Genomic DNA, 17,622 nt, shown 5'->3' on the forward strand with positions numbered 1-17,622 from the left:
AGACTGTGTAAAGTGCTTATTAGCTTGATTCCTGGCATAAAGCAAGTGTTATAGAAATGCTTCTACCCTCCCCTTCCTCCCCTATTCTCCCTCTCTTCTCTTCCCCTTCCCTTCCCTTTCCTTCTTTTGCCTTCCCCTTTCTCCATGTCTTTGCATCTACTATCTTCCATGTCTGAAATGCCCTACTTCCTCATGTCAGCCTCCTAGTTTCCCTGGTTGACTTCAAGATTTAGCTCAGGTCCTCTGCTTTGTAAGAAACCTTTACCTGTACCTTCAGCTGTTAAAGTCTGACCCTTTCTGATTACTTTCCATTTAGTTTGTACAATCTTATATCTACCTAGTTACATATTATCTCCCTCCATTAGAATATACACAACCTGAGGTCAGAGATTTTTTCCCCTTTCTCTTTGTATGCTTGGTGCTTAGCAGAGTGCTTGGCATATAGAAGACACTTAATGAGACCTTGTTGACTGACTGATTTTAGATCCCTTCCAGCTCTGAGATCCTCTGTTTATATTTCAATAGTGATAACATATTTCTCAGCAATTTTGATTAACCATGCATGTATATATTATTGGAGGAAAAACTATTCAATAGCAGTGAATATTAAATTATAGTGAATAATGTGTGAGTGTTTGAAAACATTTGTAAATTTCCTTGTTGGCTATTAGATAAGTTTTCTGAAGTTCTTATGCCCCTGAATATCGAGGTTTATTATTAGTTTCATAATTTAAAAATAAAGCTGCTCTTTTGCTAAAAAACCTGGGGGGCACAGCTCTATATAATAAGACTCATTCATTAAAACATGGCAGCTGAATAGCAGCAGCAGAAGCATCATATGAGTGACAGGCCTCTTTTGATTGCACTGGCCATTAAAATCCTATAAAGTGTCTTCAATGGTAAAATGAAGATGATAATACTTGCACTGCTTGCACTTGCATTTGATTAGTGTAACATTATTTTGAGAGGGTTAATCCTGATTCTGTCCCCATTTCATGAAAATTGTTCTTCTGAAGGTTACCAATAATATTGCTAAAGTGAGTATTATTTTTTCTCCCTTAAACCTCTGCATTTGACACAATTGATTACTTTTTCCCTTCTTTTCCTATCCTTTCTTTCCTTGGTGCATTTCCTGTTTCATTGACTACTTCCTGGGAATGCTTTAGAGAGTCTTTGTTCAGATAGTAGATGCTAGATGGCTTTTGAGGATCTTTGCAAATCGAAGTTTCTTTGATTATTCCTGTTTTTTTTTTTTTAAACCTTTTCTTGCTTCCTGCACTGTTTCCCTTGACTGGGCATCATGAAAGCCCAGTCCTTAGTTTTCCTTTTCCTTTTCCTTTTCCTTTTCCTTTCTTATCTAAAAAAGAAACCCAACAAAGATACAGCACTTTACTTGGGTAGATGAAGCATCCCCTCATCAATTTAGCAGTGGTAGAACCTGTGGGGCTTTGAGAAATCTATCAAGTCTGAAGGGTAGGCCTCCTTAATACCTTTAAGTGCCTGGGAAACCACATTAACTAGTTTGAGGCTTTCTGAAAGTCCCCAGGAAACAGGACCTGAGCTCCAACTCCTTGAACTATTCAAGTGCTATAGATAGCTTCCTTGCATCTCAGGGAAAGAACTAGACAACTGTAAAGGTTTAATGGGTAGGATCCTATCAAATCTAGGTGCCCTTGGGATCATTGTGCTATATTCTGGCTAGCACCCTCCTTCACAGTGCTAAGAATATAAGAATATCGTAAATGTTTATTAATTTAAAAAAGTGGCACATGTGGTCAATGGGGTCAATTTTTCTTTATTTCAAAGATTTTTTCAAATTTGTTTCAAAATGTGGAATCTCTCAAGAATAGCTGAGCTTTATTCTAAAAGTGTTTCCATACTTCTTCTTTAAAACATGATTAAATTAGGAAGGGAAAGCAAGGGAATTGCCAATTTTATTAGACTTAAAAATATGAGTTGTCTTAGAGCAGTAACTCCTTGTACCTTTCTCACCATCATATGGTCCTTTTTAGTTTATTTACTGTATTCCTTTTTTTAAAATTTTTTTTTATTTTTTTAAAACCCTTACCTTCCATCTTGGAATCAATAACTGTGTATTGGCTCCAAGGCAGAAGAGTGTTAAGGGCTAGGCAATGGGGGTTAAGTGACTTGCCCAGGGTCACACAGCTGGGAAGTGTCTGAGGTCATATTTGAACCTAGGACCTCCCATCTCTAGGCCTGGCTCTCAATCCACTGAGCTACCCAGCTGCCCCCTACTGTATTCCTTTTAACAATCCTATAAGGTAGATAGTGCAAATATTATCTTCATTTCATCATTGAAGAGACTTTATGGGATTATAAAATCTAGAGCTAAAAGAGATATCTTCAATCCCACCTCTTGACCAAATTGAGAACCTAAGGGGTTTGGTGACTTTAACTAGCAGAGTCAAGTTTTAAATCCAGCTCTTCCATTTTAAAATCTCTAACAGTAGCTGTACCTTTTCTCCCTTGAACACTTCATTAGCTTTCATGAATTTAATTTCCATCTTTCTGCAGATGATTCCTAGATCTCTGTAGCCCTAGTCTCTCTGAAATTCACTTCCATATCATGTCTGTTTGACATTTCACATTGCATACCTCTTAACTCAAGGTGTCCAAAACTAAACTCATAGTCTTCCTGCCTCCATGCCTTTACCTATTCCAGACTTAATCTATTTCTATTGAAAGTACCACCATCTTTTTAAACTGTCAGAGTCATAATCTCAGCATCATCCTTGACTCTTTATTCTCTTTACCTCACTCCACATATCTAACAATTGCCAAACTGAAGCACAACTTCTTTTGTGAATTTATCTCCTTATCTTTCCAGCCTCTTTGGACATTATTCTTACTCTCATACTTTGCAATGTAGTACAACTTAGCCTTCTTTCTCATCCTCATACATGACACTCCATTTCCATGTATTTTACTAACCATTCTCCAGTATAGTTCCCAGCCTGGCAGATACTCTTTTCTTACCTTCTCCTTCATAGAAAGCTTCTTGTTTTTCATGATGTAGTTCAAGCACCACCTTCTACATGAAACCTTTGCTTGTCCCTCCTCCATGGAATTGCTTGTAACTGTCTGCCCTCATAAATTACCTTGCATTTAAATACTTCATATTAATTTGTACTTATTATCATTATATTCAGTCAGTCATTTATGTTTGTATTTGTGTGTTCCATTAGTTTTACTCTGGGTGCAGGAATTATTTTCTTTTTGAATTTATATCACCATTGACTTTAGTGCTTGTTGTATAGTAGGGATTTAATGCTTGTTTAGTCTTCCTTGATTATTTCCTTCTCCTATAGTATATTGCCTCTTTGTGGCTATGAGAGAGCTTTAGTGATTTGCCAGAAGTCATACACTGTTGAGAAAGTTGTGACTAGGACTTAGATCTTGTTCTTTCAAGTCCATTTTTCCCCCACTACACATTGAAGTAATAATGCATACATGAATAATTGGCATCATAACAACCACTTAAATCAGTGTAGAAATCTAGATCACTCTGATTCAAATGTGAAATAATAGCAGGCATAGAATTGAAATGTTATTTTAGTTTTGGAAGATTCTTCTCATTGCTTATGTTTTTTGGTACCCTGGGTTTCATTTCAAGTTTTTTTCACCAGTTATCACCCTTAACATTTATTGCTCATGTTCTGTAACTAATTATAATTGACTTGCAAATAGGTATCTGCATTGTTATTATTGGTTTGAAGAATGTTTTAGCTTTTCAGGATGAAAAAAATTCTTGGAAGGAAAATATTGATAGTGTAATAGATAATAATAAGGGGGTATATTTGATGGTTAATTGATAACTAACAGATAAAGCAGTTATCTTATTTCTTCTCTTTCCCCTACTCCCTCTATACCTCCCTTCCTCCTATTTCCTCCCTCTTCAGCCTCTCTCCCCCCTTCTTCCTCTTCCTTCTAAATCACTCAGGGTGAGCTATGATGTTTCAAATGAAAATACTTTATCTTCTTTTATCTTAAGTAAGGGTTTATTTGGGGAAGACAGGAAAAGATGGAGAATGGAGGCAAGAGGGTTAACGATTTCCCTAGACTACAGATTGGCCTCCAGTTGGAGGATATTGGGATAGAGTTCAACTTGAGAGGAATGCTAGATCTGGCAGTTCAGTCACTATCATAAACAGAGCAAGCCACAGAGATTATCCAAGTCCAAGAGATAAATCAGCTCTTCCTTTCCTGGTATATGACAACCAGCAGAAGTCAGACACCAAAGTCCAGCTCCAGTTGACTTTTGCCTTCAACTGTTTCCCGGTAACATTCCAAATGAAACCTTCGTTTGATTGACAGGTCACCACTCAGCCACTGCTTCTTCCTTTTGCATGCTTTCCCAGTTACTCTTTCACATTAGTCATATGATGATAAGGTATTTTATTGATAGTCTAGTCTTTGTTAAGTTTCTATTTGGTTAGTTGTTTTGTAGGGGAGTACTTTCTTAGGTCATTATCTTCAATTTCTTGCACGTGTATAATTCCTTTCTTTAAATTGAACTTGGGATTTATGCTCCTGTGATTAAAGCTTTTTAAACTACTTTTGTATTCTGTGTAGCAATGTAGTTTTAGAGTATGGTTTTTCTTTCTCATTTCCTATTAGATCTAGTGCTAATTGGATTAATTATATAGCAAATTTTCAGATTCAAAGCATAAGACTTCTTTCATGATTTGGTTTAAATTTCAAGGGTCTATAGGAGGCCTTTCCCAGTTCTTTGCTCAATATCTCTATTGCTGAGATTACCTCCCATTTACACTGTATATATCTTGTATGTATACAAAATATATATGTAATGTACATGTAATATATAAGTGCATGTGTATATATAATATAAATATAATGATTTATATCTAGGTATCTCTTTATGTTGTTTCTCCCTTAGAATGTAAGCTCTTGGAGGTGAGGAACTATGTTTTTGTTTTTCTTTGTATTTCCAATGCCTAGCATAGCATGTTCTAGCATAGTTCTTTTCTGTTGATGTATGTTATTAAAATAGAGAAATAAGAAAGTAGATTTGCAAAAGATAGAAGTTGTTACCAGGTTGACTCACGGACAGAACTCAAAGGGAAAGGTTCCAATGAATGTTAGGAAGAAATTTAAGGAGGACCTGAATGAAGCCTGAAGGTGTGTGATTAGCTCCTGTTTCTCTGGAACTTGGAGGGACCACTTCCTTTAAGGAAAATAACTGACTTTCTGATAGAAGCCGTTTGACGGTATAGCTGAGACCCTCTGACCAACTTTCCAGTTTCTGAATAGAGATTTCATCTGGATTTCCATCTACTTCTACCTCTTGCATTCCTGAGCTTCATTTGAAATATATGTCTTCCTGTGAGAAAAGCCAACCTGAAGAAAGACTATACCTGTCTGTGATCAAGTAAATCTGCAGCCTTTGGCTGTAGGCTTTAGGTGACTGTCATTCGGCCACCACCATATCCAGCAACTTGAACTATACTTCCTTTACCAAGACTATATTGGGAGAGGTCATAGTCAAGGAAGCTAGACTAGGGAATTTTTTGGGACAGATAGAGCAGGGTGTCAGCCTCAAGTACAGAATACAGACTCTTAACAGTCTTTAGCTCGGAGGGAGGAGAAATAGAGCATTAGAAAAGGGATTTCCCTTGGCTCTACTTCCTGTTACCTTTCCTTGTTTAAATCTTTCAAATTAAATCCTTTTTGTTAACCAAATCAGTCAGATTGCACTTACCAGAGATTCAGGTCTGAGGTCTGCACTTTTGGCCTGTCAGCCTGACCTAGACAGAGACCTTTGAATTTTCAACTAACCTTCTTTAAAAGTGATATAATTCACTTCTTTCAATGTGGCTTGTGTCATGGCCAAAAAGATAATGCAATCATACTAAATTGAGAGAATTATAACACTGAAGACTAGGAAGTTGTTGATTCAATTATATTTTCCCTGGTCAGAACACATCTTAAGTATCATACTGGTGTCACATATCAGGTAGAAAGGAATCAGAGAGCATCCAGGGGAAGGCATTTAAGATGATGACATACTTGGAGATCCTGTGGTAAGAAAATTAGTTCAAAGGAATGGGTGTGGTTAGTCTAGAGATGTAATTGGAGATTTGCTAGAAGGGAGCATGATTGGATTTGTTTTGGTTGGCCTCATCAAGCAGAACTAGTAGTGAACAGAAGTCAAAACAGAAAGATCTAGGCCCAGTAGAAGAAAAAACTTATTGGTAATTACAATAATTTCAGAATAGAACTTTTGCTGTTTCAGGAGGTAAAGGAAGTAGTGAGAACCCTTCATTAGAGGGCTTCAAGCCAAAGCTGGACAGTCACTTTTAAGATATGCTATAGAAAATGCTCTTGTTCTTACCAAAGGTAAGGATTAGACCAGCTGGATTATTGATTTCCTCCTCATTCCAAAATTCTGTGGTTCTGTGATTTGACATATATGTGGATAATCAAGACATTCATTGATGATTCGCCTTTGATTTAGGCTTATCTTTCTCCATAACCTTGTGTTCATCTTTGATACATTGTAAGACTTTTGAAGAAATAAGAATGTTATTTAACTAATCTTCAAATACTCCCCTCTCTCCCTCTCTCCCTTTCTCCCTCTCTCCCTCTCTCTCTCTCTCTCTCTCTCTCTCTCTCTCTCTCTCTCTCTCTCTCTCTCTCTCTCTCTCTCTCTCTCTCTTTCTCTCTCTCTCTCCCTCTCCCTCTCCCTCCCTCCCTCCCTCCTTCCCTCCCTTGCCCCCCCCCCCCCCCCCCCCCGCTCCTCTCTCTCTCTGTCATACTGTGAACATAGTGAGCTTTCTGTCAATATTTGCTGCTGCTGCTGCTGCTGCTGCTGCTGCTGATGTTGGTGGTGATGCTGTCATTAGTGGGAATTTGTTAGCACAAAGTAGTAAGATTCCCATCTTCTTTGTTAATTAAAAGTATATTTTTCAGTAAATATCCCTGTGCCAATCAATGAAAAGAGTTCTGGCTTCTGAGAGATTATGCATTTAAATTTTATTTATAAATAATTTAAGATTATAGTCATTAAATTAATTTAGTTGCTACTAGTATCTTTTTAGGGAATTTCATAACTTCCATGCAAAAGACATTTACCATCAACTAACATTAAATTAAACTGCAAAATTTTAGTCAATTTATATTGAGTTTAATGTGTGTAGATACTGAGACCTGACTATGTAGCTTTGTTAATTATAGAATAGAACACAATTTAAGGGAAATATCTATTTTTCTTATTCAAAGGAGTTAATTATTTCCCCAAATAAATGTCATTTATTTATTTTAAGCATTCTTTTCTTTTTAAATTTTGAGTTCCAATTATCTCCCTCCTTTCTATTTCTCTCCCACTCACTGAGGCTAACAAAATGTCAATTATACATGTGAAATTATGCAAAAATCATTTCTGTATTAGCCATATAACAAACAAAGCAACAAAAAAGTTATACTTCAGTTTGCCAGTAGCCAAGCCTTACATAGTTGATCATCATTACAATATTGTTATTACATGCACAATGATGTTCCAGTTCTTCTCAATTTACTTTGTATCTGTTTATATAGATCTTCCCATATTTTTTTCCAAAATTACCCCTCATCATTTCTTATAACACAGTAGTACTCCATCATAATCATATGCCACAATTTGTTCAGTTATTCTCCAAATGATGAGCATCTCCATGATTTCTACTATACCACCATAAAAAGCTGCCTTAAATATTTTTGTACATATAGTTTCTTTTCCTTTCTGTTTTATTTTTTAGATAGTAGTGGTATTACTAGGTCAAATGATACATGCTGTTTTGTAACCCTTTGAACATAGTTCCAAATTGTTCTTTAAAATAATTGGACTAATTCATAATTCCACCAATAGCTTATTATATTATACTGCTTTTCCCTCAATCCCTCCAGGACTTTTCATTTCTGATAGCTGTGAGATGGTATCCCAGAATTGTTCTAATTTGCATTCCTCTAATTAATAGTGATTTAGAATTTTTTTCATTTAAGATTTTTTCATATACCTATTGAGAGCTTTATCTTCTTCTTAAAGCTACTAGTTTTATCCTTTGACCATTTATCAACTGGGCAATGACTCTTATTTTTATTAATTTTGTTTCCCAGTGTACTTAAGAAATGTGGCCTTTATCCAAGAAATTTGCTATAAAAATTCTTTCTATATTGTATTTTTTAGCAAAATGTTTTTCTGATTATGTTTTAAAATTAGGTCCATTTTGCTTTTGTTTTGTCTGAGATCATGATTACTATCTCTACTTTAAAAAAAATTTTTTTTCAATTAAAGCACACTAGATTTTGTGCCAGTTCTTTATTTTAACTCTGTGGATGCCTATTTCAAGTATGTTTCTTATAAACAAATTGTTGGATTCTGGTGTCTTATTCATTTTGCTAACAGCTTATATTTTATAGGTGAGATCATTCCATTCACATCCACAGTTATGATTACAATATATTTCCCTCTATTTTGTTATCTTTTTTTCTTTGGTATTTTTGTAAATATTCATCCATTTCAGCTAGGTTGTCAGATTTATTGTCTTATGATTGGGCAAAATAGCTCCTAATGATTGCTTTAATTTCCTCTTCATTGGAGATAAATCTGCCCTTTTCATTTTTGATACTGGTAATTTGATGATCTTCTTAACTTTTTAAAAATCAAATTAACAATGTTCTATCTATTTTATTATTTTTTTCATAGAACCAACTCCTAGTCTTATTTATTGGTTCATTAGTTCTTTTGCTTTCAATTTTATTAATTTCTCCTTTGATTTTGAGGATTTCCCATTTAATTTTTACCTGGGGATTTTTATTTTTTATTTTTCTACTTTTTTGTTGTTGCATATCAAATTAATTGATCTGCCTTTTCTCTTATTTTATTGCTATATCAGGGATATACGTTTTCCCCTAATTACTGCTTTCGCTGTATCCCACAAATTTTGATATGTTGCCTCCTCATTGTCATTCTCTAATGAAGTCAGTGATTGTTTCTATGATTTGTTCTTTAACTCACATGTTTTGAAGAATTATATTTGTTTCCAATTAATTTTTAAATTACTGTTCCATGAACCCTGATTGATTATAATTTTATTGTATTATGATCTGAAAAAGTTGCATTTATTATTTATGCTTTTTTTATTTGGTTGTGAAGTTTTTATGCTCTAATACACAGTCAGTTTTTTTGTGTGTGTATGATGTGCTGCTGAAAAGAAGATATATTCCTTTTCATTCCTGTTTCTTTTTTCTCTAGATATCTATTAAATCTGACTTTTCAGAAAAGTAAGATTTTTATTCATTTCTTTTACTTCTTATTTATTTATTTTTTATTAGATTTATCTAGTTCTGATAGGAGAAGGTTGAGGTCCCCCATTAGTATAGTTTTACTCTCTGTTTCTTCCTTAAGCTCCCTTAGTTTCTTATGTAAAAATCTTGAGGCTATATCATTTGGTGCATATATGTTAAGTACTAATATTACTTCATTGTCTATACTGCACTTTATCAAGTTGTAATTACCTTCCTTAAGTCTTTTAATCAGATCTGTTTTTGTTTTAGCTTTGTCTGAAATCATGACTGCTACTCTTGGCTTTTTTTTTTTTTAATTTCAGTTGAAGCTGAATAGATCCATCCCCTTACCTTTACTCTGTGTTTCTACCTGCCTCAAATATGTTTCTTGTAAACAGTATATAATAGGATTCTGGTTTTGAATCGACTTTTCTATCTGATTCAGTTTTTTTTTTTTTTGGTGAGTTCATCCCATTTACATTCACAGTTATGATTACCATCTGTGTATTCCCCTCCATCTTGTTTTCCCTTTTTAATCCTGCCCTTTCTCCTTTCACTCTGTAACATCACCCAGGAGTTTTACTTTTAACCATTCCCCTCCCCCCCTCCACCTCCCTGCTATTACTCTGATTCTCACCACCATTCTTATTATTCCCCCCCCCCCCCTTCTCTATAGGCTCTTTTAATCACAACCCCCCCACAACCTCCCTCTCCTTTATATTACTCCCCTCCCCAGCACCCCAGTTCTTTTTCCTCATCTACTTTTCAATAGGGTAATATAGAATTCTGTGCCCTAATGAGTTTGGCTGTTATTCCCTCTCTGAACCAATTCTGATGAGAGTAAGGTTTAAGCATTGCTCATTACTACCTGCATTCTCCCCTGCACTTTAATTGTTTTTTTTTCTCCTACACCTCTTTATGTGATATAATTTTCCCATTTACTTCTTTCTTCCCCTTTCTCTCAGTACAATACTTTTTTACCCCTTGATTTTTTTTTGCATATCATACTAAATAGCTTGCCATACCCTCTATCTATGTATACTTCTTCTAACTACTATTATAATGATAAGAATTTTAAGAGTTATAAATATCTTTCCATGTAGGAACAGAAACAATTCAAACTTTTTGAAGACATTTTTTTTCTTCTTTTTTACATTTTTATGCTTCTCTTGAATTTTGTATTTGGACATTAAAATTTTTATTTAAGCTTGGACTTTTTTTATGGGAATGCTTGGAAATCTTTTATTTTATTAAATGATCATATTTTCCCCTGAAAGAATATAGTCAATTTTAATGGGTAGCTAATTCTTGGTTGCCAACCCAGTTATCTTGCCTTCTGGACTATCATATTCCAAGCCTTCCAGTCCTTCAGTGTAGAAGTTGCCATATCCTTTGTAATCCTGACTGGAGCTTCATGATTTTTGAATTGTTTCTTTGTGGCAGCTTACAGTATTTTCTCCTAGGTCTGGGAGATCTTGAACTTGCTATAACAGGCCATAATATTCCTGGTAGTTGTGATTTGGGGATTTTTTGCATGAGGTGATCTGGATTCTATCAATTTCTAGTTTACTCTCCTGTTCAAGAATATTAGGGGAATTTTCTCTGATAATTTCTTGTAATATCATGCTTAGTCTTTTTTTCTTTTATCATGATTTTTAGGTAATACAATAATCCTTAGGTTGTCTCTTCTGGATCTGTTTCCCAGGGCTATTGTTTTTGTCAATGAGACAGTTAATATTTTCTTCTATTTTTTCTTTTTAAATTTTTATTGTTTCTTGATATCTCATGAAGACATTAGCTTCTATTTGCTCAATTCTAACTTTCGAAGAATGATTTTCTTCCATGACCTTTTGATTCTCCTTCTCCATTTGGTTCATTCAATTTTCAATAGAATATTTTTCTTCATTGGATTTTTTTGCTTCTTTTTTTCAGTTGACCAATTATGCTTTTTAAACTGTTATTTTCTTTTTGGAGTACTTTGTTTTCTTTTTTCTATTTTCTTCCACCTATTTTATTTGATTGAATTCCCTTTTGAGTTCTTTCAGTGCTTGAGACCAATTCTCATTAATTTTAAAGTTTTACATGTAGTTGTTTTGTTCTCACTGTCCTCTATTGAGTCCATTCCTTGATCTGTCTCCATTGAAATTTCCTATGGCTAGGTTTTTCTTTTACAGTTTGCTCATTTTCCAGTCTTAAAAAAATTTTTTTAAAAAAAATTTGTGCACTAGGATTTTTGAAAACTGTTGATCTATTGATTCTGTCTCTTCTGCTCATGGCTTGTCCAGCTCAACACTGTGAGCTCCTTTGCCCCAAGCCTAGGGACTTCACTCTCTGCTTGAAAGGGCCCAGGGATATAGACTTTGGAACCTCTTTTGGGCTGGTGCCAAGGCTTAGGACTTCAAGGGTTGCATGTGTGGTGTACTTTACTGTTGTCTTGGTAGGGTCCCAGGGTCCTGAATTTGGTCTACACTTTTTTATACTTCTCTTGAATCTTGTTAGTGAATTTTGCTTTTCTATTTTGCCCTGGTCTTTTTATCAGGAATACTTCAAAGTCTTATGATACATTCAATATCCATTTTTTCCTCTCGAGATTTATACTTAGTTTTTAAAAACAAACAAATACTTACCTTCTGGCTTAGTGTGAATTATGACATAAAGTGCAGGCAATTGGAGTTAAGGGACTTGCTCAGGAGCACACCATTAATAGGTGTCTTGAGCCAGATTTGAAGATAAGTCCTCCCAATTCCAGACCTCATTGTGCTTTATACTCACTTTTCCTGGATGCATTATTAATGGTTGTAATCCTATTTTTTTTTTGCCTTTTGGAATATCCTATTACAATTGTTCTGCTTTTTGTAAATGTTGAAGTTGCTAAATCTTATGTGATCCTAACCGTGGCTCTGTGATATTTGATGTTTTTTTCTGAATGTTTGTAGTATTTTCTTCTTGACCTAGGAACTTTAGAATTATTTATAATATTCCTGGGAATTTTCTTTATAATTTCTTGAAATAAATCTTGGCTCATTTTTGATCATGACTTTTAAGTAGTCCAATATTCTCCCTTTGATATATATTTTTAGGACCTTTTTTTTTGTCAATGAGATATATCATGTTTTCTTCTATTTTTTCATCTTTTTTTCCTTCTTAATTTCTTATGGACTCATTAGATTCCACTTACTCAATTCTGATTTTTAAGTAATTATTTTTACTAGTGAGCTTTTGAGCTTCTTTTTCTGTTTGCCTGATTTTGCTTTTTAAAGAGTTCTTTTCTTCAAAGAATTTTTGTTCCTTTTAAACCATTATATCTGTTAAGATTTTAATTTCTTCAGTATTTTTATGCCTCATTTATTAGATTCTTCATTCTCTTTTCCTTATTTTCTTGTACTACTTAAATTTCTTTCCCCAATGTGTCCTCTAACACTCATTTCTTTCTTTATCTCTTCCTGGGATTATTGTTGAGTTTGTGCCCAATTAGCATTTTTCTTTGAGGATTTGTTTTTTTTTTTTGTTTTTATATTGTTGTCTTCTTTAGTTTATGTCCTGATCTTCATTGCCACTATAGAAGATTTTATGGTTAAATTCTTTTTATGTCATTTGTTCAATTTTCCAACTTCCTTCATGACTTCATTGACTTTGAATGTGGGACTCTGGTTATCTGGGGATAGGGATGCCCTATCCCAAACTTCAGTTTTTTTTTTTTTTGTTTTTTGCTTCTGTTTTTAGAATGAGCTCTGGGGATCTGTAAATTTTAAGTTCTTCCAAGGTGGTATGATCTAAGGAGAGGTGTGGTTATTAATTATTAATTCTTTATTCAGGAAGGTCCTTTGTTCCCTATAGACATAAGTAGTAGTGCTCTTCTCTGCCTTGGAACTTTGACCAGGGCCCCAATTCCCTTGTGACTTACCACAAGCAAGCCCCTCTGCCTTGGATCTGTGATCCAGAACCATGTATGTGCATCAGAGTTGCCAGTCAGCACCCACTGTACCCCATGCCAACAAAGGGCTGCCTATTACCCGTTTCTGACTAATTGTCTAATCATCTTAACATCTCTGGGCTGAGAACTCCTGAAACTGTTGTTGCTGTTGCTGCCACTGTCTCTGAAGCTTACCACTGGTTTTTGCTGCCAAAGTACTTGCCTTCTGGATTGTCCTTTTACTCCAGTTCGAAAACTTTTCCTGCAGACCTTCTAAGTTGGAAAAAATGTCTTATCCTGGTGTTTTGTTGTTTCCACTTTTAAAAAAATTGATTTAAGATATTATGCTGAAGTTATTTGGAGAAGAATGTTGGGAGAGTTCAGCTGGGTTGCTGTCTATATGACACCTCTTGGTTTTGCCCCATCCAAAGAAATTGAGATTCTGAAGTATTCAAGGGACATTATTATGAATTAATTTTACCAGGAAATTAGTTCATGGCATAACCCTAGAGCAGTGTTAATGCAAATATAGTTATGAGGTGGTCAATTAATTTATTTCAATGTAATAGACATTTGTTGGGTGTTTACTGTCTATGTAGCCTTGGGCTAGATATGTATCAGAATGTTTACTTCTTAGTAGAAGTGCTATTTCACAGAATTATGGTGCTGGAAGGGATCTCAGACATTATCAAATTCAATTTAAATCTAAACAAGAATATTCTCTGTAAAATGGTTAGAAGTAAGCCTCCACTTATAGCCTTCAGTGATGAAGAACTCATTCATTACTGCAAGCAGTCTTTTAAAGTTCTAACATTTTTATTCTACATAGTCCAATAGGGATATTCTTCACCTTGGTAGAAAAAAAAAACAACAACCAAATATGATTCAAATAGGTCTGCCTTTTTAAATTATTTAATGCATATCTCATGTTTTTTGACAATATGAAATATATGATTTCTAGATAAATTAATATGTATGTTATTTTTTCTCCTACAGACCATCATTCCATCTTCATGTGTAAATTTTGTAACTTATTCTCACCAAGTCAGTCAGAACTACTTTCACATGCATCTGAAAAGCACAAAGAAGAAGGGGTTAATATCAATGAAATCATCATTCCACTCAGGCCACTTACTACTACTGAACCCAGCAATCAGAACAAAAGTGGAGAAGGTATGGTGAAAAGTGTCTTAATTTCTCCCCCGCCCCCACTTCTACCCTCCACCCTCTCCCTCTCGTCCTTCCTCCCTCCTTCTATGTCTCTCACTCTATCTCTCTCCCCCTCCTCCTTTTTGTAGTCTGTATTAAGTTAATATATTTTTTGACTTGCCTTAATTTAGTATGTTAGAATTTTGACTATTTTACACGACTTCATATGAAATAGAATGGTTTGTAACTCCTAGATTTTTAAAAATAGAATTTATTTATGTATTTTCCAATTTCACCTAGATTTTCCCCATACCCTTTTTGTCTTTATTGATTTTTAAATGTCTGGAATAACCATATATCTAAACAGCAAGAATAACAATATATTATTAGATAAGTCAGTAATAAATATTTCCTTGAACATTGTGACTAGTATACTGAAGTGCCCACACCACTGTATTACTTTTGTTTAAAGATTAAAATGTCAAGATTATTTATTTATATTGACCATCTCCTCTGATGATTTACAATCAACATGAGGGTAATTGACAACATGAGGGACTTCAAGAATTTTAGCTTCTTAATTAGGATATAGACTTCAAGTGAGTGAATGCTCACTTTAAAGTCTGTATCCCCAAATTCTATGAAGACAATAAATACCAAGTCACATTTTTTTTAAAATTGTAAACATTATTTTATTTGGTCATTTCCAAACATTATTCACTGGAAACAAAGATCATTTTCTTTTCCTCCCCGCCCCCCCTCCCACCACCTTTCCCTCTCCCACAGCCCACGCACGATTCCACTAGGTATCACATGTGTTCTTGACTCGAACCCATTTCCCTGTTGTTGGTATTTGCATTAGAGTGTTCATTTAGAGTCTCTCCTCAGTCATATCCCCTCAACCCTTATAGTCAAGCAGTTGCTTTTCATCGGTGCTTTTACTCCCACAGTTTATCCTCTGCTTGTGTATAGTATTTTTTAGATCCCTGCAGATTGTTCAGGGACATTGCATTGCCACTAATGGAGGAGTCCATCACCTTTGATTGTACCACAATGTATCAGTCTCTGTGTACAATGTTTTCCTGGTTCTGCTCCTTTCACTCTGCATCACTTCCTGGAGGTTGTTCCAGTCTCCATGGAATTCCTCTACTTTATTATTCCTTTTAGCACAATAGTATTCCATCACCAACATATACCACAATTTGTTCAGCCATTCCCCAATTGAAGGGCATCCCCTCGTTTTTCAAATTTTGGCCACCACAAAGAGTGCAGCTATGAATATTCTTGTACAAGCCTTTTTCCTTATTATCTCTTTGGGGTACAAACCCAGCAGTGCTATAGCTGGATCAAAGGGCAGACAGTCTTTTATCACCCTTTGGGTATAGTTCCAAATTGCCCTCCAGAATGGCTGGATCAATTCACAACTCCACCAGCAATGAATTAATATCCCTACTTTGCCACATCCCCTCCAGCATTCATTACTTTCCTTCACTGTCATGTTAGCCAGTCTGCTAGGTGTGAGGTGATACCTCAGAGTTGTTTTGATTTGCATCTCTCTGATTTTAAGAGATGTAGAACACTTTTTCATGTGCTTATTAATAGTTTTGATTTCTTTATCTGAAAACTGCCTATCAATGTCCCTTGCCCATTTATCAATTGGAGAATGGCTTGATTTTTTGTACAATTGATTTAGTTCTTTGTAAATTTGAGTAATTAAACCTTTGTCAGAGGTTTTTATGAAGATTGTTTCCCAATTTGTTGCTACCCTTCTGATTTTGGTTACATTGGTTTTGTTTGTACAAAACCTTTTTAATTTGATGTATTCCAGATTATTTATTTTTCATTTTGTAACTCTTTCTAAGTCTTGCTTGGTTTTGAAGTCTTTCCCTTCCCAAAGGTCTGACATGTATGCTATTCTGTGTTCACCTAATTTTCTTATAGTTAACTTCTTTATGTTCAAGTCATTCACCCATTTTGAATCTATCTTGGTGTAGGGTGTGAGGTGTTGATCTAAACCTAATCTTTTCCACACTGTCCTCCGTTTTCCCCAGGAGTTTTTATGAAATAGTGGATTTTTGTCCCAAAAGCTGGGATCTTTGGGTTTGTCATATACTGTCTTGCTGAGGTTGCTTGCCCCCAGTCTATTCCACTGCTCCTCCTTTCTGTCTCTTAGCCAGTACCAGATTGTTTTGATGACCGCTGCTTTATAATATAGTCTGAGATCTGGGACTGCAAGACCCCCTTCCTTTGTATCTTTTTTCATTATTTCCCTGGATATCCTTGATCTTTTGTTCTTCCAAATGAACTTTGTTATGGTTTTTTCTAAATCAGTAAAAAAATTTTTTTGGAAGTTCCATGGGTATGGCACTAAATAGATAGATGAGTGTGGGTAGGATGGTCATTTTTATTATATTGGCTTGTCCTACCCATGAGCAGTTAATGTTCTTCCAATTGTTCAAGTCTACTTTTAGTTGTGTGGAAAGTGTTTTGTAGTTGTGTTCATATAGTTCCCGTGTTTGTCTCGGGAGATAGATTCCTAAGTATTTTATTTTGTCTAAGGTAATTTTGAATGGGATTTTTCTTTCTAGTTCTTGCTGCTGAGCTGTGTTGGATTTATATAGAAATGCTGATGACTTATGTGGGTTTATTTTGTATCCTGCAACTTTGCTAAAGTTGTTGATTATTTAGATTAGCTTTTTGGTTGAATCTCTAGGATTCTTTAAGTAGACCATCATGTCATCTGCAAAGAGCGATAATTTGGTCTCTTCCTTGCCTATTTTAATGCCTTCAATTTCTTTTTCTTCTCTAATTGCTACTGCTAGTGTTTCTAGTACAATGTCAAATAATAGAGGTGATAATGGGCATCCTTGTTTCATTCCTGATCTTAATGGGAATAGATTTAGTTTATCCCCATTGCAGATGATATTAGTTGATGGTTTTAGATATATACTGTTTATTATTTTTAGGAAAGACCCTTCTATTCTTATGGTTTTTAGTGTTTTTAGTAGGAATGGGTGTTGTATTTTATCAAAGGCTTTTTCTTCATCTATTGAGATAATCATGTGGTTCTTTTTGGTTTGCTTGTTGATGTGGTCAATTATGTGGATAGTTTTCCTAATATTGAACCAGCCTTTCATCCCTGGTATAAATCCTACTTGATCATGGTGGATGACCCTTGCTGGAGTCTTTTTGCTAGTATCCTATTTAAGATTTTTGCATCTATATTCAATAGGGAGATTGGTCTATAATTTTCTTTC

The 17,622-nt window shown here is 34.9% G+C and overlaps 1 protein-coding gene across 2 annotated transcripts in view; it reads left to right on the forward strand.

Moving 5' to 3' along the window:
• Positions 1–17,622, forward strand: part of ZFAT (zinc finger and AT-hook domain containing) — a 318,710-nt gene that overhangs the window by 65,207 nt on the left and 235,881 nt on the right. For both annotated transcript variants that reach the window (XM_007488369.2, XM_007488367.2), the window contains exon 2: positions 14,213–14,389. In XM_007488369.2, the coding sequence (XP_007488431.1) occupies positions 14,213–14,389 (177 nt within the window). The remainder of the gene's footprint in view (positions 1–14,212; positions 14,390–17,622) is intronic.

This window comes from Monodelphis domestica, chromosome 3 (assembly GCF_027887165.1).
Source record: "Monodelphis domestica isolate mMonDom1 chromosome 3, mMonDom1.pri, whole genome shotgun sequence".
In the NCBI taxonomy this organism is placed as follows: Eukaryota; Metazoa; Chordata; class Mammalia; order Didelphimorphia; family Didelphidae; genus Monodelphis; species Monodelphis domestica.